Genomic DNA, 26,710 nt, shown 5'->3' with positions numbered 1-26,710 from the left:
GTAAACATTTTAGCAAACGCTGCAGCAGCCACAGATGGGGCACACTTCAATGGATGGACTTACTTTTACTGTGCAAATGTACAAAATCATTTTTGGCCATACTTCAGCTCTAAAGTGTATTTAAATTTAATTTGTCAAAAGCTGTGTTTAGTTTTAAATACAACAGGGAAAGGTTTGAGCCCATCAGGTTTTTATTGTGGTCTGTGCCATCATTTGGGAGATTCACCCTCTCTTTTTGATGACCGTTGGCACTGGAAAGGAAAGCAAGAAGAATGTTAAAGTTTTAATTTGTCACTAGAAGAGGAATAAAAGGTAAATCTTCCAATGGGGATGCTTGTTCCATTGACAATTCCCCACGGGGGAGGATTTCCCTCTTATACTTCCTGTTGTGTCCACAGCAGCTTAAAAAAGGGATTTTTGTTTTCAAAAAATAAAATGATTATGCTGATATTGGTCAATATCATCCAGCAATGAGCTAAATAGGTCTTAGGCCCTTTCACACAAAGGGTCTGATCAAGTCTGCCTAGTCAGTTTTTCAGGTTCATTCATTCACCCCTGTGGACTGTTGGGAGTAAATGGACTTGTGTCTAATTACACTCACCTACCTCCAATCCGATCCACTAAACCAGGGGTCTCCAAACTTTAGTTTTTTAGTTTACTGTCCTTCAGACCTTAGAGGGGTCGGACTGTGGCAGTTGGGAGTAGAAAAGGTTCCGACATCAGTGGGAAAAAAATGCCCCATATTTGATGTCAGTGGAAGGAATTGGGCCCCATTGTTAGTGTCAATGGACCCAATTGTTGGTGTCATTGGGAGGAATTGTGTCCCAACGCTGGTATCGTTGGGAGGAATTGTGCCTCTTCATTGGTGTCAGTGGGGAGGAATAATGTACCATTGTTGGTACCAGTGGATGAAATAGTGCCCCAAGGGCCAGATAAAAGCAAGAAAAGGGCCGCATCTGGCCCCCGGGAGACCACTGCACTAAACAGGAGGGGATTCGTCCCCCTCCATCTAGGTGGATCAGATCGGAGGGCAGTTGGGTATAAACAGTGAAGTTCATATACTCCTGGCCACCCACAGACGGACCTGTCATCTGCCCACTCTGTTCTGATTATCAGATGAACAGACAGATCCCTTGCTGATCAATTGTAGTCCGCCCCATTTGAAAGGGGCTTTCTAAAACCAATTCCTATACTGACAAATAATGTGCAGGCATAAGGGAAGTCCTCTTGCATTTTCTATTCCTCACTGTCCCTTTTTGCAGGTTTTTTCAAATATGCTGATGAAAGACTTCTTAAATCACAAGGACTCAGTATATCGGCAGCGTGTATTCTTTGAAAAACAATTTGCTTAATGTAAGTAAATAATAGCAACCTATCAAAAAGTATTCATCATTATTCTTCCTCCTCTAATGAAAGAGGAGATCTGATGGGCTCTCAAGAGTCACCATGCATGGACATCATCACTGCTGCTTGCATTGATGAATAATCCTGAAGGAAATCAGTCTTGACATCTGGAATCCAATAACAATTTGTTTTGGCTGACTTGCAGTTTAGCGATTACTGATAATTTGCAAAGAAATAGGGATTGTTTAAAAATGGTTGTAAACCCTTACATATACCCAGTGAAGTGACTAGTCTTAGGTGATACACAGAGATTAAAAAATTCCTCCTACATAAGTTGTACCTGTTTATCTCTACATCCGTGCATTTAAAAAACGTGTCTCAGCTGTCAGAAAAAAGTGGGCAGGGAGCTAAAATTACACACTGCAGAGCTCACTGAGGAGTCCTTTAAGTCCTATTGGTGGGAAGGGACACAGCTCCTTCACACAGGAACAGAGCTGAATCTGTTCGAGGTCCCTCAGCTTATCAGAAGTGATTCATGCTGATAGCAAAAGAATGAAGAAATGACACTTAATGCTTTGGATTGAGACAAGTACACACTATAGAAGGATATGCTTTGTTCGTATTTCACGTCTGAGGCTTGCAACCACTTTAAGGCTGAAAAACCACTTTGCAAATTGTTCCCCAATTCCTGTGTCCCTTCTACTTCTCTGGACTGTATTATGTACTCTACATTCGTATAGCGTTGCTTATTATGTAATGATCTGAATATATCACTACTACCTAATGTAAAATTCTGTCAGCAAAACATTGTAAACAATTTTTATTCAATATTCACAATAACAGGTCACATCTGTTTCAAATTTAATAAAAAAATACTGAAAGCAAATCTATTATGACAGAAATAATTATAAACTAACACTTAGCATAAAAGATTATGCAACATAACATGTCAGCATGAATTCTATGAACCTGTAAACCCCTTTGCCACATGTGCTTCCTTTTTTTTTTTTTTGCAAGTTAAAAAATAGGGATATCATCAGCATACATACTGAAGGGCCTTGTTATACCTATGTGGGATGCTAGAAAAGAGAAGGGGGGGTTGCTAATACACCAGATATGGAGTGATATAGAGTGTACCTAAATATTGTAATTTTGGCCAGAGAGAGTCTAATCCAAATTAAAGTGTATCAGAAGCCAACAATTTTTATAGTTTTGGATACAGAAAGGTTAGCGCTCATGTAAGGTTTTTATTGCTGAAGAAACAACAACAGAGTGAAAAACCCAAAGGCAGCACAGTGGCTAAATGGTTAGCACTTCCGCCTGGCAGTACTAGGGTTGTTGGTTCGAATCCCAACCACGGCACCACCTTCCTGGCGTTTGCATGTTCTGCCTGTGTGGGTTTCCTCCGGGTACTCCGGTTTCCTTCCACACTCCAAAGACATGCTGGTAGGTTAATTGGATCCTGTCTAAATTGTCCCTAGTATGTGTATGTATGAATGTGTGTTAGGGACCTTAGATTGTATACCCCTTGGGGTTGGGGACTGATGTGAATGTACAATATATATGTAAAGCGCTGTGAAAATTGACGGCGCTATATAAGTACCTGAAATAAATAAAAACCCAAGTGTTCAAATGTAGGTGAGATTAACAGAGATCTGCTACAAAAAAAAAACTGTTTTGGGGTATCAGAGGGCAACCCCTTCCTTAGATCAAGATTTATTGATTAGAGTTGGATTCTGGAAATAGGTGGTGGAGTGAATATTGAAAGATGTATAGGTAAGCTTCTCAGCAGCTGGTTGTAGCAAATGCCAAAGTCATCTGTCCTCAAGAGATAAGCTTGCTGAAGACTCTTGATCACCCGCTGTAGCCGGAAGTGCTTGGTTTCCCACTACACTCTGGTTCCTTCTCTCAGCCCATAGACTACTGCTGCCTTCAGGGATGAGCAGATGAAACCACAAAGTGTAAGGAAAGGAGGGGACGGGGGACAGACATATAACAGAGATGGGAGTGTGCCAGATGCTGATGATTCTTCTGATAGCTTATCTCTTGAAGACAGCAGGGTTTGGTGGCACAAGGGAAAAGAAATAATGCTTTTCTGTACAGGCTGGGCTTCTCTGCACTTTTTAAAAATAATGACAGAGTCCATTCAATGGTGAAGCAATTACTGACAGTTAAAGTGGAACTACACACTCCTTTCCTTTTCAGCCAAGGAAGCTGCCATCTTATCTTCTGTTTGATCTGCAACTGCCATGGTGCTGCACATGCCATCAGTTAGAACAGCCATTTGATGGTTTGACAGCTTGGTTGAGAGCACAAGCAGATGTGACAGTCAGGCCTCGGTCATACCATACTTGCAGAAGAACTGATGCAAAATGACATGCAGATTTCAACTGACATCAGTTTTCATGCACGCTTCCATGAGTTTTATACACATTACAGATTCCTGCACAGAAAAATATATGCCTGTGATACTAGTGTTGCAGAGCACATAGAGAACAATTGATTTGGTTGTGCCCGTACGCAACACGTCCAGAAAAACTGACGTCTCTGCACCATGGTGTGGATGAGCCCTTAGTATTCCCAGAAGGCCAGGAATGTAACTTTTTTTTTTTAAACCATTAAATCGATGGATTTAGGTCCGCTTTAAGTTTAGAACTCAGAGTGCTTATGCTTGTAGGGCAGGCAGGATCCAGGCAGTTAGAATAGAGAAGAAATAAGTGGAAAGAATGTTGGAAGGAGTAGGAACAGCAGGGTACCAATCATAGACAAGCCTTTGACTATACATTAATGTTCATTGGATCATATTGTTTGTCTTGGTGTAGACCAGAATTGGTCTAATATTTTATTGGTTTGTCAAAGAAATGATAAAATTGGAACCCTTATTTTAGTGCCATTCGCTCAGTACCTTTTATTCACTCCCCTGTGCTCTAGGCATCGGCAATCATCTCCTTGAGAGAACTGGTGCTCCCCGATTCACAAACAACCTTTAGCATCATTGACTTTCCAAAGCTAGCCCTGTCACCTCCCTCATTTGATTTTTGCCCTTATCCTTCCTCTCCCCATGCTCCATAATTACGTGTTGCACCAACTGATATTTGAGGCCAGTTCTAGTTTCTCTTTGCTAAAACACCAGACTTCAATGATACTTGCTGACTTGTTATATGTAGGATAGATTTTCTGTACAATTTCACTTTATTGAAATATCTTGTCTGTATTTACTTTTGTTAACAAAATAAAAAAAATTTTGGAAAAAAAAAGAAAAGATAAAAAGAAAATGGTTCTGTCATAACACCAGAAGCAGTAGGTACTGCTACCGTATGTGCCTATTATTCTGAACAAGAGATTCCCTCGGAAGAAGTCATTGGACGAAACGCATCAGATGTGGCCTTCCTGTGACATCACTACTCATGCTGATGCATGTGTCCGGATCACGTGATCACACTACTACCATCTTGAATGCGGGCGGGCGGGCTGGCTGGTGAGACACAGGATGCAGAGACTGGAGCTCTGATATAACAAAACACCTTGTTTTTATTTGCTCATTGAGTGTGATTTTAAGGGGGGTTTGTTTGCCAATAAATTTGTTGGATGATATTGCACTATGGCAAGTATTTAATTTACCCACATGTGCTAATCTGGATATGAGAGGATCTTCTCTGGAGTTTGTTTGGTGATATGCTGGATACATAGTAGTATGCTGAGTAATAACCAACACATGAGGATCGTCCTTTGAAGTCTCTTTGGTGAATGCTGGATATATACTGACATGCTGGTTAATTACTAGCACATGGTGAGTGTGCATTTTGATGGGGTGTTTTTGAGCACTGAATACCACATTGCTTATGAAGGAGAATCTCATTACTTCATTTACTGAGGATCATGTTTATATGGACTTTTCTGAATGCACTATATTGAGATTCCCTATTTATTGATTTTTTTGTTTACACTATTAATATGCACTTATTTGGTGGTGGTTATATTTAGTTGTGTGATTTGGTTTGCGCTATTATTTGTGATTTGTATATTTTTCACATTTTTATTATTATGTTTATAATACTGTTTGTTGTTTTTTTTTGTTTTTTTTTTAGCCCGGGTTCACACTAGAACACGGTGCGGGAAACCCACAATCCACGTGCACTTCCCGTACCACGTTCAAAACGTACTGCCCTTGCAATCTGCAGCAGGTGTCAGGGCAATGTTAACGACACTCCACACACAGGTCCAAAATGAAGTGCATTTGCCTGCATATGATCGGGTTGCAGTGCATTTCTAAAAGTAGTACATGCACTAATTTGTTGCAATGCAGTGCGATTTGAGCACATTCAAAATGAATGGGCTGAAATCACATCGAATCGTGTGTGAACTACACAGACATGCAGTGCACATTCCTGTGCGATTTAGAACGTGAACCTAGCCTTAAACACCACTATAGCACAAAGTATGACAACCCTCAGCGATGTACAAGAGCTGAACAGTGCAGTGCCGCAGTTTTCTGCAGTGCAGTAAAAGACAGCATGATGAAACACTTGCAAGCTCTGTTCAATGTGACAGTCTCTGAGATAGCGGATTATCATAATCTTTAAAGGGCTTAGACCAATCTTAGAACCAAGCCGACATCATGAAAAAAAAAAAAAAACCCCAAAAAACAAAAAGAACTTTTATTATTTGTACACAAAAGGAAAAACTGGCTGCAGCAAGACGATGTCTTCATTCCCTGGCAGAGCTGCTGATGCGCACTGTAACTTCTCTGGTTCAGTCCGTGCCATTCAGCGTGAATGTGCTGTTTACATAAATGCATTCTTCAGCTGAGTCTGGCTATATATGGAGCTTTCTCCCCACAGATGTGCACAAGGCTCACTGCTCCAAAGGAAAATCCTAAAATAAACTCTTGGTGGCAAAGGTCAGGTACCCGGTGTGACCCACCATTTCTCTGGGCGATACTCCGCTTCTAAACTGCACTGTGCCCGGCTGGGAAGCGGGGAGCTGATTGGACTTATTGGCATCTCCTTTCTCCTCTGCAGGCATCCCAAAATCTGGGACTGGCAGACTGACACCTCTGACATCGTAAACACGCAGGAGGATCTCTAGGGTGTTGATCTCGGTGAAGCCATGTTGATCCAGGGCTAGACTGGTTCTCTGTACTTGTTCTATGCATGGTGAGAAGGAGCACACTCTACCACCTGAAAAGTAAAATGTTCCGTTAATATGTGCCATTTTATTTAGAGGTGTTTCACATTGTATACTGTTTCCTTAAAGCAGAACTACACTGCATCTGAGCACCACAAACAAAAAAAACGCTATTTAAGTCATTTTTAACATTCAAAGCAAACTCACTCATCTATTCATGTTTTTAGGTCTTATTTTGCTCAGAAATCACTTTGAAAAACACCCCTAGCATTTCTGGCCATGGCCATCTTTAGTGAGGGCAGATGATGTAGCATTTACTTCCTGGAATCCAACTACCCTTAGATCAGGCATGAAGGCAAAAGGGTGTGCTTAGCTGAGAAGACCCTCCTGAAGAGTCTCCTGGGATGTAGAAATAATTTGCCTAAGCATGGAAACCAGGAAGTAAATGAAGAAAGGTTAAGAAAAAAAAAAGTTTTAAAACAAGTAAATATGATACACTTTCCTATCTATTTACTAACAGTGCTGAGCAAACCGTTGGCGCTATATAAATACTGTATAATAATAATAATACTAATGTGATCAGTAAAAGGATTAAAAATAGTGCATTGAGAGAGTGAAGTTCCACTTTAAAGCATAACCCTCCTATCATTTACAGCCAAGGAAGCTGCCATCCTAGCCTCTGCTTGATTTGCAGTTGCCGTAGTGCTGCACATGTGATCCATTATGACACCAGCCATGAAAAGGTGACGAGAGCACAAACAAATGTGATAGTTATTCAAGGCATGCCGTGAAATGGTTTGGAAACGGTTAAATCACGCTTCACAGAGGCAGGCTTTTTATTGCAATGTCTCTTCTGCAACAAAGTACACTTACCTGCCTATTCGCAATGCTCTGCAGAATGTACACTGAGCCGCGGTTGCACAGCTCACTTTGCATTCTAGCACACTACCAGTGCGCTGGCCAATCAATATGGCCGAAGACCAGCACCCAGACTAACCCCAGGAAGAAGATGCTGGCGCCAGCAGGGGACCTTGCGGGTGTTGGATCACTGGAAATAAAGCTGAGCAAATACTAGTAGATTTTCAAAACCAACGTGGGGAGAAATCATTGTTTGTTTTCGTGACAAGAAAATTCGAAGGAGCAGGATGGAGAATTTTTCTTCAACGTACGGTTTTCTAACAGTCTATGTTATTTTCTATTGGGAAATTACACTCATTCCAAAATCGATTGTTAAAAGCAAACTACATCTTGAATGACATTTGTCAAGCCATCGAATGTACTCCTAGATTGTAAGCTCCAAGGATCAGGCCCTCCTAACCCTCTTGTATTGAACTGTATTGTTGCTGTATTGTCTCCCGTTATATTGTAAAGCGCTGAGCAAACTGTTGGCGCTATATAAATCCTGTATAATAATAATACTGAGAATTTCTGTACAAATATTTACACAAATCTTCATTTCACGTCATAGTCCAATATATGTAGTAAAACAAAGTCCTCCCACTAAGGTTGAGAGTATAAGCTAGCTCTGGATTTGCACACAAAAAGGAAAAACATAGTGTCTTTAAAGTGTAGACTTCTGAAAATTTTAATAAACATAAGTTAGGCAACTCACATGCATCTAAATGTGATGGGCTCCTCATAAACCAAGGTGACTGGTCTGCCATGTACTGCAATGAGATGCTGGGGTGAAAAGGTGTCTGTATCTGGCGTGTGCTGGTGGGAGCTGGAATGCACCGTGGACCGCAAGCATTGGTGTCAGGGGCACTCTGTGTCCACAGATGTAATAAAAGTTAAAAATGGAGTGCCACGCCACTGCTTAGAGGTCCAGATACAACTTTAGAAGTCAGGGGTACAATCCAAAAAATACCCGCATTGTTTTGGGGTCCAAGAGCGCCCCATTCAGAAGGGTTTTTCCAGTGTGAATTACAAGCGCAGGCTTTGACAGCAGCTTGCTTGGCAGCCTAACAAGCCAAATGAGCTGCTGATCTCCTAGATTGTAAGCTCCGAGGAACAGGGCCCTTCTATCTCTCTTGTATTGAACTGTATTGTTGCTGTATTGTCTCCCATTATATTGTAAAGTGCTGAGCAAACTGTTGGCGCTATATAAATCCTGTATAATAATAATAAGGCATGTGCTTGTAATTCACACTGGAAAAGCCCTGCTGAATGGGCGCTCTTGGGCTCCGAAACGTGTTGGGATACTTTTTGGATTGTACCCCTGATTTTCATTGGAATATAGTTGTATCTGGACCTCTTAGCAGTGGTGTGGTGCTTCAGTTTACATTTTTGTTACATTACAATATCTACAGACACAAGAGTGCAACATCAAAACCATTGAGATGCAATGTCTTAACGTCAGAACTGTTTTTCTTTGGAAAAGTCTGCTTTATGTCAGATGGTTTTGTGGTGCTTTTACGTTCTGTCTTTTTTCAACAAAAAAATGAATGAAATTTCTACTTGACATGCAATAACACATACCTAAAACCCAAGCAACCAGAATGCCCAAGGCATTTTTCAGATAGTAACACGGTCTAAAAGACCTCCAGCAAAAACTGGATGAAAAAAAAGAGCCTTGGACATGTAGGACGTGCGCTGCCTGCATTTTCTGATTGAATTATGTTTTGACTAACGTGTACTTCAACTGCCAGGGACTAGTAGTAGCCAGCAGGGGTATGCCCAGACTGCACATCATTCAAGACGATACGTTTTATATTTAATAAAGCAAGCCTAAACAAAGTCACTTTATTACTTGGCTGATCCGCAAGCTCAGTCCCTGCCTGCAAAACCGCAATCCCGAAGATATAGCATTATGTGTCTGTGGCTACATCTCTCAAGGTACATTGTAATAAATATGCGGCCAATACAGCGTCTGGTAATTACAATTTTATACAATAGCAACCAAGCAATAGATATTCCAGCCACTGAGCACAGCTAAAAACCACAGCAGGACTGGCATGAATTGTAAACTTCACAAAACACAGGCAGGTCTAATGAGAACTAATAAGCCAAATATAATCGAGTGCCAGCTAATAAAAAAGTCTACAGACTTACTATGCTCATATTTCTAAAATTACAAGCTTAATTCGTCTGGCAGGAAACCGTATTTAGCTCTTCAAATGATGTGCTTGTTAAAGGGCCTGTGTACCCACAAATGATATTTTTGTCATAGAAAAATCATTTGGATCCTTTTGGACAATCTTTTCTTTTATTGGGGTCAGTTGACCAAGGGATGTCCAGACACACAAAGAAGATGTAACTGGCGCAAGAGAGGTGGTGATGGGTATAGAGTTCACACAGAAAGTCTTAGGCGATATATGAATAGTTCAGTTGTTGGGGGTTTTTCAAAAAACGAAATAAAACAGAAATGGGGCATATATAGTATATTGGGAGTACAAGGCGGGTTGTGCAGCTTGAGTAGTAAGAGGAGGGGGTGGGAGGAAGGAGACTTGTAGTACAGGCAGTACTGGGTAGGATTAGATGGTATACATATATATGTGTATATATATATATATATATATGGGGATCGAAAGTTTGGGCACCCCAGCTAACAATTTGTATTAATGTGCATAAAGAAGCCAAGGAAAGATGGAAAAATCTCCAAAAGGCTTCAAATTGCAGATTAGACATTCTTATAATATGTCAACAAAAGTTAGATTTTATTTCCATCATTTACACTTTCAAAATAACAGAAAACAAAAAAATGGCGTCTGCAAAAGTTTGGGCACCCTGCAGAGTTAATATCTTGTACTGCCCCCTTTGGCAAGTATCGCAGCTTGTAAACGCTTTTTGTAGCCAGCCAAGAGTCTTTCAATTCTTGTTTGAGGTATCTTTGCCCATTCTTCCTTACAAAAGTCTTCCAGTTCTTTGAGATTTCTGGGCTGTCTGTCACGCACTGCTCTTTTAAGGTCTATCCATAGATTTTCAATTATGTTGAGGTCAAGAGATTGTGAAGGCCATGGCAAAACCTTCAGTTTACGCCTCTTGATGTAATCCCCCGTGGATTTCAAGGTGTGTTTAGGATCATTATCCATTTGTAGAAGCCATCCTCTCTTTAACTTCAGCTTTTTCACAGATGGCATCAAGTTACCATCCAAAATTTGCTGAAATTTTATTGAATCCATTTTTCCTTCTACTCGTGAGATGTTCCCTGTGCCACTGGCTGCAACACAACCCCAAAGCATGACTGATCCAACCCCATGCTTAACAGTTGGACAGAGGTTCTTTTCATTAAATTCTGTGCCCCTTCTTCTCCAAACGTACCTTTGCTCATTCCGGCCAAAAAGTTCCATTTTAACCTCATCGGTCCACAGAACTTGTTTCCAAAATGCATCAGGCTTGTCTATATGTTCATTTGCAAAGTTCAAACGATGATTTTTGTGGTGAGGACGTAGAAGAGGTTTTCTTCTGATGACTCTTCCATGAAGACCATATTTGTACAAGTATCTCTTTATAGTGGAATAGTGTACCACAACTCCAGTGTCTGCCAGATCTTTCTGGAGGGATCGTGCAGTCAAACGTGGGTTTTGAATTGTTTTTCTCACAATCCTGCGAGCTGTTCTGTCTGATATTTTTCTTGGTCTTCCAGATCTTGCTTTAACTTCCACTGTTCCTGATGACTGCCATTTCTTAATTACATTCCGAACAGAGGATATTGACATCTGAAAACGCTTTGCTATCTTCTTATAGCCTTCTCCAGCTTTGTGAGCGTCAACTATTTTCAGTTTCAGTTTTCTAGACAACTGCTTAGAAGAACCCATGGTGCTGATTGTTGGGGCAAGGTCAGATGAGTCTGGGCATTTAAAACCTTTGAGATTGCCATCACCTGGGCTTCCCAGACGATGATTGAGAACAATCCATGTCACTAGCAGGTCTCAGCTTTGCAAAGGGGGCAGTGCATGCTATAAATTCTGCAGGGTGCCCAAACTTTTGCAGACGCCATTTTTTTGTTTTCTGTTATTTTGAAAGTGTAAATGATGGAAATAAAATCTAACTTTTGTTGACATAATATAAGAATGTCTAATCTGTAATTTGATGCCTTTTGGAGATTTTTCCATCTTTCCTTGGCTTCTTTATGCACATTAATACAAATTTTTAGCTGGGGTGCCCAAACATTCGATCCCCACTGTGTGTGTGTGTATATATATATATATATATATATATATATATATATATATATATATATATATATATATATATATATATATATACACACACACGCATACACACACATATATGTATATACAAAGCTGCAATGTAGACACCGTCATGAGGCTTGCACTCTCTAGAGCAAACCGAACTCTGTAGTAGAGGAATAGAGGAGAGAGTCACGGTGCAGGGAGGAACCGTGCTCAGGGCTGATGTGAGAGACCAGCAGCGCCCGCCCTGAGCACGGTTCCTCCCTGCACTGCGACTCCCGGTAACTGCGCCTGCCGTCCTCGCTCCTTCCTTTGGGACCCGCCTAGAGCGCCAGCCATTGTGAATACCGTGGCACTGCAGCCATCTGCCCGTGATGTGCAGCTCAGATGACGTCCTCCTTCTTATACCTGATGCCTGATATATACCCGCGTCTTGTGAGTTTTTAATATCTTGTGTGCAATAAACGGTTATGATTTTACTGCACTTAGTCTGGCGCACCTCTCTCTCTCCTCTATTCCAGACACACACACAAATGTTGTCTAACTATACACTCACCGGCCACTCTATTAGGTACACCCGTTCAATTGCTTGGCAATACAAATTGCTAATCAGCCAATCAAATGGCAGGAACTCAATGCATTTAGACGTGGTGAAGAGGATTGCTGAAGTGCAAACCGAGCATCAGAATGGGGAAGAAAGGGATTTAGGTGACTTTGAACATGGCATGGTTGTTGGTGCCAGACTGACTGGTCTGAGTATTTCAAAAACTGCTGATCTGCTGGGATTTTCATGCAGAACCATCACTGGGGATCACAGAGAATGGTCCGAAAAAGAGAAAAAAATCCAGTGAGCGGCAGTTGTGTGGACAAAAATGCCTCAATGTCAGAAGTCAGAGGAGAATGGGTAAACTGATTCCAGTTGATAGAAAGGCAATGGTAACTCATGTCAAATAGACCAAAATCTCTGCAGAATGTTAAGGCAGTTCTGATAAGAGGCATGGAGGAGCTCAGCTATGAGGAAAGATTAGAGGAACTGAATGTATTCTCTCTTGAGAAGAGGAGATTAAGGGGGGATATGATCAACATGTATAATACATAAGGGGGGATATGATCTCCATGTATAATACATAAGGGGGGATATGACCTCCATGTATAATACATAAGGGGGGATATGATCAACATGTATAATACATAAGGGGGGATATGATCGCCATGTATAATACATAAGGGGGGATATGATCGCCATGTATAATACATAAGGGGGGATATGATCTCCATGTATAATACATAAGGGGGGATATGATCTCCATGTATATTACATAAGGGGGGATATGATCTCCATGCATAATACATAAGGGAGGATATGATCACCATGTATAATACATAAGGGGGATATGATCAACATGTATAATACATAAGGGGGATATGATCTCCATGTATAATACATAAGGGGGATATGATCACCATGTATAATACATAAGGGGGATATGATCTCCATGTATAATACATAAGGGTGGATATGATCTCCATGTATAATACATAAGGGGGGATATGATCAACATGTATAATACATAAGGGGGGATATGATCTCCATGTATAATACATAAGGGGGGATACGATCTCCATGTATAATACATAAGGGGGGATACGATCTCCATGTATAATACATAAGGGGGGATACGATCTCCATGTATAATACATAAGGGGGGATACGATCTCCATGTATAATACATAAGGGGGGATACGATCTCCATGTATAATACATAAGGGGGGATACGATCTCCATGTATAATACATAAGGGGGGATACGATCTCCATGTATAATACATAAGGGGGGATACGATCTCCATGTATAATACATAAGGGGGGATACGATCTCCATGTATAATACATAAGGGGGGATACGATCTCCATGTATAATACATAAGGGGGGGGGGGGATATGATCTCCATGTATAATACATAAGGGGGGATATGATCTCCATGTATAATACATAAGGGGGGATATGATCTCCATGTATAATACATAAGGGGGGATATGATCAACATGTATAAATACATCACTGGTTCATATAGTGAACTTGGTGTAGAGCTATTCACCCTGAGGTCATCACAGAGGACAAGGGGGCACTCTTTACGTCTGGAGGAAAAGAGATTTAATCTCCAAACACGGAAAGGGTTCTTCACAGTAAGAGCTGTGAAAATGTGGAATAGACTCCCTCAAGAGTTGGTTCTGGCCAGCTCAGTGGATTGCTTTAAAAAAGACCTGGATTGTTTCTTAGGCTACGTTCACACTAGACTTGTTAGCAAGCGGCAGTCGTTTGGGAAGCGTTTTTACCGTTTCCCAAACGCCTAGGAAAATTCTGCACATTGCAGCACATAGTGCTGTTCAAACGGGAGCGTTAGCATCACAGCAAAATGGACGCCTCTGGTCGAGTCAGGAGGAGTTGAAGCCTCCTATTCAAGTCTATGGTGCCGCTCTGCAAATGCCCGGCCGACGGTTGCGAGGCGTTTGCGGAGCGGTAACACCATTCAAACTTCATTATAGACGTTTGTGGGGCGTTTTTAATGCTTGGCAATCGTCTATCAACCTCCGCTAAACCGTGCATGCGGCGTTTGCGGAGTGTTAAAAACGCTCCGCAAACGCCAGACCAACACTTGTCAAACTCTTGAAATAATTTTCAAGCCTTGGGCAACCCCTGCTATTATTGGACAGTGAAAAGAATGCTCCCCTTACAGACAGCTAAAAAGATCATTGGTGTCATGTTACTGGATCTACCATACGGCATTAGACCCAGAATTATGCAGGCACCATCAAATGGGAGGTCAATAAGGCACAACTCAAAGAATTCCTGGTAACTACCAGGCAAAACCCTGGTTGTGAATAGCTGTTCTACCTTTTATCCTAAAAAAGTTTACTTTGGTGCAATTCCAGTGTGATTTTTCCTTATCAAAATTACATCCAAGTAGCACTACATAACAGCACTGAAAGTCATATCAAAATCATATTGCAGCAGTGTGAACCTTGCCTAAGGGGGTTACTTACTGACATTGAAGAGTGCAAAATCTGGTGCAACTCTGCATAGAAACCAATTAGCTTCCAGGTCTTGTTAAAGCTTAAAGTGATTGTAAAGGCAGGTTTTTTTTTTTTTATTTAAATAACAAACTTGTCATACTTACCTGCTCTCTGCAGTGGTTTTGCACAGAGCAGTCCCGGTCCTCTCCTTCTGGGGTCCCCGGCTGGCGCTCCAGGCCCTTCCCCTCTGCCAAGTGTCCCCACAGCAAGCAACTTGCTATGGAGGCATTCAAGCAGGTTCGCTCCTGAGCCACTGCTCTCCGAGTCCATTCACACACAGATGTGGCTTGGTCCTGCTCCCCAATCTCTCCTCATTGCCAATGGTTCCTGCTGCTGTCTGAGCCAATAAGGAGGGAGAGACCCGGGATCGCGGGTGCAATGCTGGGCTCCTGCAGACTGTCAGTGTATCTGTCTTCTCGTATCTTGTATGGGCAGGGATATACACAATGACAGAAAGAATCAATTAACTATATAAAGTGCTCAACAGCACCCTGGTAGTTCATTGAGAACTACAAGCTGTCAGCCGCAAAGGCTGTTGGTACTTGTAGTTCATTCAATCACACAGCCACGTTCTTTTCAAACTGTAATAGCGGGTGTGGGGAGAAGATCCCTGGCTCGCTGTCACAATTAGCAGGGGGATCAGGATCAGGAGCATGTTACATGTTCCACCCTAAAAACAGATGAAAAAAAAGGTGAAATTATTCCTTAAAGCCTACTTTCAGCTAAAGCGTTTCGTTTTCTGTCCACAACCCCACTGGGAGATTCTCTTTCCTTTCTTTATGACTTCCATGCATAAAATTAGGTATGCAACAGGAAAGCATAGACAACAAGCTGGGCTTTAAAGTGGACCTACATTAAAAATGTAAAGATTAGCTATACTGTAAAGAACTTTGTTAGCTGTGCCTTAGATTTATTTTTTGGTCTTGAATTTCTCCCCAGAAATAGCAGTGCATGTCCTGTGCCTGGAAATTCATAGCAGTATATATACAGTGTGAGATCATTAGGGCACTGCTGCTTGTGACTCCTAGTATTATGAGATTTGGAGATGCCACTACTGTGGCTGCTCATTGTTCTCCTTGCTGCAGATAAATCTGTTCCCGAGGGGCCTAGAGTGCAAGGATCTCTCTACTTCTGCTACATTTATGATCTGGGCTATCTCCTCTTTTTGAATATTCCATCAGCAGTCATCAGATCACTAGTCATTAGGGGGGCAGCTTAGACATGGGGAACCTTTGTCTTGTATCCCTCGTGAAAAAGAGCAGTGCACTTCCCCTGCCTTGAGCCTAATAGCTGTAAAACCTCTGTGTGAACTCTGTGTGAAGACCATGCATCCTCTTTGGCTATTATTCTCACCAGATTTTAAGATTTGCGTGATTGAATCACTGCTTTCCTTGCTGGAGAGGAAGCTGCACCCAACGACCTGCAGTGCAAGGATCCCGCTACTTCTGCTTCATCCATTCTGTGAATCCATGATTTTCCCCCCTCCCAGCTGCCGAGTGACTATTTTTCTTAAAAGTCAACAGATCACCAGACATGGGGGGGGCAGCTCTAATATAAGGACGCAAGATGGCCACCTTGACACAAACAAGGCTACTTACTAGTACTTACAGGCCACAATGGCGACTTGTGCTCTTGTCTGCCTTTTTTAGGGCACACCTTCTAGAGTACAGATCCTCTTTAAAGCCACCCAGGGATTGGAGAACTGGAAAGACCACAAACATTGCCAAAAGGCATAACTGTTGTATCTCCATTATAAGAAGTATTATATATTATCTATCATTGGTGTAAAATGAAATATATACCTCGGATATAATCTGTACTCGGCAACAAGATCTATTTCTTCACGTGAATATGATTCTTTGGTAAGAACTGTACAAAGGGGTTGGATGATTCCACTCACATTAGTGTGAGCTTTTGATCAAAGTCTAATCCGCAGACTTGTGGCGGGTTTAATCAAAGAAATTACTGTTCAGCTTATACACAGTTCTGTTCTCCCAAATAAAAAAAACACTCAAGTCTAACAGCAAGCCAAAAACCAAAATTGCAGTGATGTGATGACTCTTTTAGTAACAAAATACAAATTTTATGGGTTTTCTCTCTTGGCAACCTTCTCAAAGAAATAAAATGACTATTAGCGAACCTGAAATGATAGAGAAAAGATATCGCCGCAAAGAAGGTGGGATAGTAAGCATTGTCATTTAAAATGGACCTTCATTCCAATAATAAAACCTATTCTCCCCCTGAAATCTAAAATGCTAATTGTTTTTTTTTTTTGTTTTTTTTTTTTAACATGATCCAGCCTGCCCCTTCTTTATTCTTTCTTAAGAATGATGTACCCTCCGCTCCTGAAGCCTCCTTGGGGATTCACGCCAAAATTCTTAGGAGGCAGTGGATTCAATATTTCAGCTGGAGGAGGGCAGCACGTCATCAGGGGGACTGCTGCCCGAACCAAGAGGAGATAGCAAACTCCCAGTGACGCCAGAAATAAAGATGGCTGCTCAGGTGAACAACACAAACAGCATTGAAACAGCAAACCAACACTGAATTCATCAGGTATGAGTACATTTTTTAGGCAAATCCAACTTAAGAGGAGTAGTTCTTTAAAATTATATTAGAACATCTGATCTCAGTTTTTGTGACCAGGGTCCAGGAAAGGGGACCTGCCCAGTGTGCATGTTTATATGCTAACAAATTATATGGCTTGATGTAAACTGGCATTTTGGCACCCAAAATTCAACAGATGTACTGAAAACTGCTTTATTATCTATTGTTAAATATGACGCAATAATCCCCCCATCCCAAATAATATTCTAAAGATCCTCACTGCTTGTGAACTAGTTTACCACACTAAAAACCTCCACTATGGGCCATGTTCCTAAAGCAGAATTTTGTTCAAAATAGATTGCAGTAAGCCCTTCATATCTGCCTACTCACAACATTCCTTAGAATGCACATTGTGCATGCGCATCTCAGTGTTCATTCTTTGCATGCAATTGTAATTTGGATTAACTCCTGTGTGCATGAGAAAAATGCATCATCCCAGCCAGCCAATCAAGATGGCCGAAGATGTAAAACCCAGTCGAAGATATTGGCCCCGGCGAGGTAGCTCACAGACATTGCATCACTGGAACTTGGTTCCACTTTTCTACATCCATCTCTGACCAGCCTGCCACAGCTCTCCTCGATCAAATTTAGGCATCTTTCAAATGGGCAGCAAACTTTACTGCCCTCTGAAAAACGATCTGCAGTGGACTGCTTTTCAGACTGTGGTTGACAGCTGTTTTACAGGCTTTCAGGAGGCATTACTATTGCCTATTGACTGCCTGTTTTTTGATTCCCAGGGGGATTTGTTTCTATCGTGAGAAGGATTCCACTGTGCACCGCCATAGCCAAATTTGGCATGTGGATGCAGCATGGTCCCATTGACTTAAAAGGACAAGTTCAACAAGCGGTGCTCCTTGTCAAACTTGATATCGAAGCATCATGGCCGCAGCAATAGGAACTCCCTCACCATGGAAGGAGCCCTCATTTTTCTCTGCTTGAGTTAAGTAACATTTATAGGTTGATTCACTCTAATTGTCCTGTTTACGATCACCGGAAATGTCTCCCTTCAAAGGGGACTTTAGTTCTGGTGACAACCAGGGATTCTCTCACTTTGGAGAGATTTCCTCTGACTTCCTATTTTGGCTGTGGGACAGGAAGTGCAGGGAAACCTCCTAAATGAGACAAAAAGGAAAAAAAAAAAACTGACAGGGCTTATAATCTTCCTTTACGCAATCCAAAATGGAAGAAGAAAAAAAAAAAATAGGTTCTGCCTTTATTTCAATTTTAGAGCCACATTTCAGATACTCATCCAACCAGTAGATCCAGCATTGTCCAGCTGAGATCCTCTTCTCTTCTGGCAGCGCTCAGTCCCACAGCACCATGTTTTGGTGTGATGTCATCGAGAGGCTGCCGGCTGTTCCGGGTTCAGCTGGCTCGTCTGCTGCCGTTGCCATGCTAGGCCGGCACCTCCATTTTTACTGAATGAAAGGCCTAGGCAAATGACATGCAAGCGGGAAGGCGGAAGGGGGTGGAAAAAAAATAGATTTTTTTTAAAAAAATGTATTATTTGTGCAGGGGACCAGACGAAGGGTGGAGAGGAGGGATCATATTTTAGAGGGCGAAGGTCCACTTTAAGCCTAGTACACACACGATCAGAAAATCATACACAAAATACAGCTTTCAAAACGATTGATCGTTTTGTTTTTTTTTTTAAGTCCGCGAACGTACAGTTGCAAGAAAAAGTATGTGAACCCCTTGGGATTACGTGTAGTTTTGCATGAATTGGGCATAAAATATGCTCTGAACGTCATCTAAGTCACAACAATAGAAGAACACAGTCTGCTGAACATAATACTACACAAACATTAGATGTTGCCATGGTTTAATTACACATAACATGTAAACATTCACAGTGCAGGGAGGAAAAAGTATGTGAGGCCCTAGCTTAATGACTTCTCCCAGAGCTAATTGGAGCCAGGAGTGAGCCAACCTTGACTCCACTCAGTGTGATGATATTGGATGTGTTGCTGACAGCTCTCCTGCCCTTAAAAAACACACACCTGTTTTGGGTTTACTGGTTTCAAGAAGCACTGTCTGATGTGAACCATGCCTCGCAGAAAAGAGCTCTCAGAAGACCTACGATCAAGAATTGTTGACTTGCATGAAGCTGGAAAGGGTTATAAAAGTATCTCCAAAAGCTTTGATGTTCATGTGTCCACGGTAAGACAGACGGTCTACAAATGGAGAAAGTTTAGCACTGTTGCTACTCTCTGTAGGCATTGTCGTCCTGTAAAAATGACTGCAAGAGCACAGCGCAGAATGCTGCATGAGGTAAAGAAGAATCCCAGAGTGTCAGCTAAAGACCTACAGAAATCTCTGGCACATGCTAACATTTTTGTTGACACATCTACAATGAGGAAAACATTAAAGAAGAATGGAGTACATGGGAGGACACCACGGAGAAAGCCATTGCTGTCCAAAAAGAATATTGCAGCACGTTTGAAGTTTGCAAAAGAGCCCCTGGATGTTTCACAGCACTACTGGCAAAATATACTGTGGACAGATGAAACCAAGATTGAGTTGTTTGGGAAGAACACACAACACTATGTGTGGAGAAAAAAAAAAGGCACAGCACACCAACATCAAAACCTCATCCCCACTGTAAAACATGGCGGAGGGAGCATCATGGTTTGGGGCTGCTTTGCTGCCTCAGGGCCTGGACGGATTGTTGTCATTGATGGGAAAATGAATTCCAGAGTTTATCAAGACATTTTGCAGGAAAACGTACAATCATCTGTCCGCCAACTGAAGCTCCGCAGAGGATGGGTGATGCAACAGGACAATGACCCAAAGCATACAAGTAATTCAACAAAACAATGGCTGCAACAGCACAGAATACGCCTTCTGGAGTGGCCCAGTCAGAGTCCTGACCTCAACCCGATTGAAATGCTGTGGCATGACCTTAAGAGAGCGATTCACACCAGACATCCCAAGAATATTGCTACACTGAAACAGTTTTGTGAAGAGGAGTGGTCCAAAATTACTCCAGATCATTGTGCAGGTCTGATCTGCAACTACAGGAAACGTTTGGTTGAGGTTATTGCTGCCAAAGGAGGGTCAACCAGTTATTAAGTCCAAAGGTTCACATACTTTTTCCTCCCTGCACTGTGAATGTTTACATGTTATGTGCAATTAAACCATGGCAAAATCTAATGTTTGTGTAGTATTATGTTCAGCAGACTGTGTTCTTCTATTGTTGTGACTTTCAGAGCACATTTTATGCCCAATTCATGAAAAACTCCACGTAATCCCAAGGGGTTCACATACTTTTTCTTGCAACTGTACGAAAAACCCGTAAGTGTTCATAAAAAACATGCAAGTGCAAAACACCACACAAAAAAGTGCACTTAGGGGTGTGCTTTGTCCTTCCCCCCCCGAAGGGGATGGACCTCTACCCTGATCCCCCGGGGCATGAAGCTCCTGACAGGGACAAGGTTCCCATTTGGTCCACCTAGCCAAAAGGCCTGGCGGACCTCCGTTCCTTGAGGCCAGCCGAAGCCAGCCACTCAGTACTTGACCAGGGGGTTCTCCCGAAGAGAAAACCCCCTAGGGACAGGGGAGGAAGGAACCAAAAGGCTACACATCCTCCCCATAGACTTCAGGGTAGGCCCAAGGACCCACACCCTCCATCCTGTGAGGAAATAAAACACACATAAGAGTGAAAGTGACAAATGTGGGAGAAATAATAAATTAAATAAATAAAAAGTGGTCGTGCCAATTGTGCACAGACCAGGCCCTGAGGCCTGAACGTTAGTACATTTGGCACCTTTTGAGGGGGTTAAGTGCAGCCAGAAACTGGCTGTGAAGCCGCACGGTTTCCCTTAGTCAAGATGGCGGCTTGGGGTGAGGAAACCGCATGATCCCTGGACAGCTAAGTGCCCTAATAAAGTCAGCAGGTACAGTATTTGTAGAAGCTGACTTTTAATTTTTTTTGTCCTGGGGGGGAGGGGAGTGGGAACTTTGGCATTCATTCACAAACCTAACAGAATTTCACAAGAGCCTGACCTACAATAAGGGAATATATAATGAATGGGATTGAACAAAGGCCATTGTAGCAAAACATTTCCTAGCAGACACTCATTGAAACATCAATGGTTAGCAAGTTAGCAAAGTGAGAAAGAAGTGTTGGAAATGTCTGATCCATTTGAATACCACAATACAATAGACATTTTGTCTTTTCAGAATTGCATTAAGTATAAAGAGAAATTGAAGCATTCATTTAGAATTCTTTCAGCTGATGAACATTGATTGGCCTTTAACAGGCTATAGACAAGAAACCCTGTTTATCTAATCTGTTCCTCCAACAATGATGTTTATTACCAGGCCACTGAAGTTTACTGTTAAAGAGTCAGTCCACTTAAATTTGTCATTTCAGGTTTGGTTAGATACTGGCAGGCTGAATCCTATCTGTGCTGAGGACTGACATCTTAGCTATGTTCACCTACCCACTTATGTCCTGAAAATGGCGGAAGAGTGAGTGGGTGCTGTAGCGACCACCGGCTGCAGACCAGAAAGGCTTTAAGGCAAGGGATATGCCAACAACAAACCAGGGAACTCCATAAAAGGATCAGATGCTTTATTGAATGATCATATCACAGCGGAAGATATCAAAGTTTCGGAGCCACACAGGGCCCCTTCATCAGGCATGTTGGGGAGATTCATCTATGTTTCCTAACCCATTATCAAAACAGGAAGTGAAAGAAAATCTCTCCAAAAAGGTAGGGAAACCTCTTTTGATACCGTTGTCTCCTAGTGCCCAAACTGAAAGATTCTTGTTCTAGTGACCCAAAAGTCAAAATTTTAGATTGCAGTGACAGTGGACAATACGACGAAAAGAGAAGGTGGAACTCCCCAATGACTTGTATATAGAGAGAAACAATTCTCACACAAACAAAAGTCTGCTGAAGTAAGCCCTATCTGTAGTAGTGAATACACCTCTAACGGTAATGTACACATCTGTACATCTGAAATGGTTGTAAAACTTTACATATAACCAGTGAAGTGACTATCCCTAGGTGATACACAGAGATGAAACAAATCCTTCTATATAAGTCATATCTGTTTATCTGCAATCCTCTCTTCTCTACAACCATTCAAACTGCAGAATTTATCCAGCTTGTCTGAGTTGTCAGAAAACATGGGGCGAAGAGCTGAAATTACACACTGCAGAGCTCAGTGAGGAGAGCTCTAAGAGCTGATTGGAGAGAAGAAACACACCCCCCAGGAACAGAGCTGAGGCTGTCAATCACAGTCGGTGTGTTGGAGCTCCCTCCTATCATCTTTTTTCTCTTGGTGTCAGGAAAACTTGACAGAAGTGATTCATGCTGATAGCTGAGAAATGAGGCAGTAGGCAGAAATGACACTTAGTGCTTTAGATTGAGACAATTACACACTATAGAGGGATAGGATTTGTTCATAATTCATGTCTGAGGTTTACAACCACTTTAAAGCAGAATGTCATTCAAAAAGTGAAGTTCCGCTCATTCACTCTACAAGATTGGTGCGAGAACAAAATGACAGCAAGCCTCTATGGAGGCAACTGTCAATCAACATTTTTAATACAGATCTGGACCACGCACAATGCAATGGCAAAGCTGCATAAGCTAGATAAAACTGCACATTGCGAGAAGCCATGAAGACAGACACGGGCAGGATCAACAGGTATTTTCAACCAAATGAAAATGACAAAACAAGGCACAGAACGTTATTAAATTTTATTTGAGAGGTGATCCGATGTTGCATCTGTCCCCCGCAGGTTCTGCACTGAGAACTAAGCGATCAAAGACTGCTGATCACTCAGTTGTCAGTCTTCAGTGAGCAGAGAGCCAAGGACATTCAGTCACCAGCTCTCTGCTCTGCCCCTCCAGTGCTCACGGAGAACCGGACTGTGAAGGGGGAGGGAGCGGCTGGTTCAGGCTCTCGGCGGATCGCTGAGAGGCTGAGCTGGCTGCCGGTCTAGGCATCTGGGTGGATCCTGACCATATGTTTGGGGAACCTTTCCAAGCCTAGACCGACTCTGTGACTTCAGCCTGCTGTCAGCTGAAAACTGGTGACACTTCAGCAGGGCCACAGGAACCATTCTGTAAGCATCTCAAGACTACAAAATGCGTAAGTAGTAAGTGGGTGACTCCACTTTATACATTATATATAAAACCTGATATAACATATTACATTATGACCCTTTAAAGAGGACTTGTAAGGCTGTGCTGCAACTGGTAACTTGATATCTATCTGGTATTTGCTTACCAGGGTCCACCGAAGCACAGTCAACATTTCTGAACCCCTGATGAAGGGGGAATGTGTTTGATCCCAAAACACGTTGGAAGGATCATTTCACTAATCTATAAGCTTTTGGACTCTTTCACGTCTGACTTAGAGATCTGATTTACATTCTTACCCTTTTGTGTCACTGCTGGTGAAATCAGTATATTCAATTTTACTAGCACCAGCCCTAGGAGACTATTTACTGGCTTGGCTGAAACGCAACTGCAGTCAAAACATTTTACTCAGTTTTGGATCAGACTGCAAAGTGTTAGAGCCTCCGTAACATTTTATTGTCATTGTGTCCCTACTGGGGAGATTCCCCCTCATTTCCTGCCAGGACAGGAAGTGATAAGAAATCTCTCCACCAGACACAGAGATAGAAATAATCATATAGCAACTACAAAGATTGTAACTTTTTTCATTGCAGGTTTGAAACTGGGTGGTTGCTACAAGAAAAAAAGGATTTAAAAAACAAAAAAAGCTTTCATTGCAATAGAATGGATTATGTTGAGCGTAGAATATTTCGTCTGGATACTTGACCTTTATCTTGCCTACTAAATCTGTAACCCCCTAGATACCAGAACACGACCTTCACAATAATGTGCTGGCTGGCTGGATACTGCCGCAAGTTATCAATGCCCCCTGTTCTCCGCCAGTACGTGTTCTCTAGACGGCAATCAGGACACGACTGACAGCTCCGACATTTGGCCCCATCAGGCTGATATCACTTCAACATGACAAGTGGCTTTGGAGAAGCCGCCGAGAGGGCGATTATGAAATCAGACGACAGTTGTGGTGTATCTGTTCCTCTGCTTCACAATGCCAGTCAGGGACACAGGGAACAAAATGCTATCAGCAGCTTCCAAAGAGCAAGAATTAATGGAGGATGAACAATGTTTTCCTACTACCAGAGCAATGCAGATCTGTCGTTTAGTGAAAAAAGAAAAACTAATAAGTAGCTGTGGAGAAATCCACCATCCAAGATGTCTGCTGTGTGCATACCGCAGGAGCAGAGCAAGTGATGAAAATGTCAAACTGCCTATTCATTTTCACAGCGTAAAGGATTGTGATCATCCCAGAAAGCTGGTGGAGGATGGTGAGAAGATTATCACCTTCACATTCCAGCAGTGACTTCTCTCTGTACAAACCCTGGTGCCTGCCCATGAATTTGTAATACCAATTGATAAGAAAGTCTCCACTTTTGGGAAAACATATCAGAGGTCCATCAAAATACTGTCCTCAGAAACCCAGCGGTGTCAACTAGCAGGGCTGCTGTCTATAAGAAAATGCAAGATAATGTTTGGCTGAAAAAAATAAAGTGATTGTAAAGGATAATAATAATAATTAAATGGTATACTTACCTGCTCGCTCTGATCCTCCCCAGGTCCCCTGCCAGCACTTCTGGCCCTTCCTCCTCACCGAGTTCCCCAAGTGGCTTGCTATGGGGACACTCGTGCATGCTCCATAAGACACACAGAGTGTGGCTTAGCCCCACCACCGCTCCCTCTTCATTGGCTGTCAATGACAACAGTGTGAACCAATGGCTCCCGCTGCTGCGTCTGAGCCAATGAGGAGGGAGAGAGCCAATATAGCCTCTGCTCTCGTGCACATTGCTGGTTCGAGATCGAGCTCAGATAAATATAAGGTGGGCTGGGGGCTGCTTGCAGAAGGTATTTTTACCTTAATGCAGACACTACATTAAGGTAAAAAAACTTTTGCTTTCAGAGCCACTTTATAGCAATATTAAACTTTTTTTTATATATACATTTGATGTTAATGCTGATGTTTGCTTTTTCCTCTGATGGTTCTCCTGGACTATTCTCCCATTTTTTTTCCATCTGATCACTGGCCCCCCATTTCCTTTGTAAGGGTGATGTGCTACTGCAGGGTCCTGCTGTGGACACCTTTTACTTGCACACTTCCGGCCAGGTCTGTCCAATTCTTTGCATGCAGGGACATTGTACATGCACAGTGTGGCAGGCTCGAATGCCAAGCATACAGTACGCAAGCATAGTGTGGCCAGGGTCCTTTGCAGTGTGCCAGCTCAGGTGCTGTGTTAGGGGCACGCTGACGTGTGGCTGGGGTCCATAGCATGTGTGCACAGTGTAATGGGCAAGGGGTCATTGAACATGTAGTGCATCCTACCCGTTCAGAAGTTCGGGGAAGTGGAAGCTGTGCGACCTGGAACTGGTGATCATCATACTATGTTAGTGTTGGGCACAAAATAAAAAAAAAATGCTGTGTGGGGAAAGTATAAATTCCTTGTTTACAATGCAGGAAGCTTAAAAACACTAAGCATCTAGTACTACTTTAAATCCAACGTAAATTTCCAGTATACTCGAAGGTGAGATTTTAGTTATTAGCTGTAAGTGGACCCAAGTTGACTAAATCAGCCCGTGGCTTCTTATAAGTCTTGGATACACTAACAGTGAGATCTTCTTGCCACCTTTGTGTGCGCCAGATCCTCCTGATAAAATCTCTATAATATAAAACAAACAATCTAGCAGGTCAACAGGAGTCTGACAAAATGCAAGAGTCTATGGCCAGCCTAGGCATGACATTTAACAGAAAAAGCCTTCATGTGGATATAATTTTAGCTGACTATATCTCTACATCTACTGATAGCTTTAATATATAGATTCCACAGACACCAACCTTTGCTAATGCATTTTGTGCATCATGTCCTCATTTTAATGCCCCAGTTGTATTACGTAGGAACAGTTTAATGAGACAGGACTAAATACACATGCTTTATACAGGTCCTCAAATTGGTTTCAGGCGCTCCCCCATTTCACAGCATTATTCTGATAAAGGATAAGGTCACCTTTTGGAACATGTTATATGTTCCACCCATATTTGGGGTGGAACGTGTAACATGTTCCAGCTCCAGCAACCAGTTACCTTCCTCAGGGTGACAGCAGGTGGTGGATCTTCTTCCCACATCCGCTGATAAAATTTAAAGAGTGCTGCTGTTCGGGGCTCCACCCACACGGCCGCGTCATTCATGCGCAGTTTCTTTTGAATTAATGAACTACAACTCCCATCAGCCACTGCAGCTGACTCCTTGTAGTTCTGAACGAACTGCAATGTCACTGATGAGTGCTCTCGTACTTCGTTCACAAGTCCTACAGCTTTCAAACAGTCTGTATGGAGGTACGGGC

The 26,710-nt window shown here is 42.2% G+C and overlaps 1 protein-coding gene across 1 annotated transcript in view; it reads right to left on the bottom strand.

Annotated features, from left to right (window-relative positions):
* Nucleotides 1-5,987: 5,987 nt before the first annotated feature.
* TRMT61A (tRNA methyltransferase 61A) overlaps nt 5,988-26,710 on the bottom strand; it is a 55,903-nt gene continuing 35,180 nt past the window's right edge. Inside the window, exon 4 of the mRNA XM_089657241.1 lies at nt 5,988-6,524. Within this exon, the coding sequence (XP_089513367.1) occupies nt 6,220-6,524 (305 nt within the window). The 3' untranslated portion in view covers nt 5,988-6,219. The remainder of the gene's footprint in view (nt 6,525-26,710) is intronic.

The sequence above is a fragment of the Staurois parvus genome, unplaced genomic scaffold (assembly GCF_062004578.1).
Source record: "Staurois parvus isolate SC_StPar_1 unplaced genomic scaffold, SC_StPar_1.0 ptg000978l, whole genome shotgun sequence".
Lineage (NCBI taxonomy): Eukaryota > Metazoa > Chordata > Amphibia > Anura > Ranidae > Staurois > Staurois parvus.
This window is presented reverse-complemented; position numbering and strand designations above follow the sequence as displayed.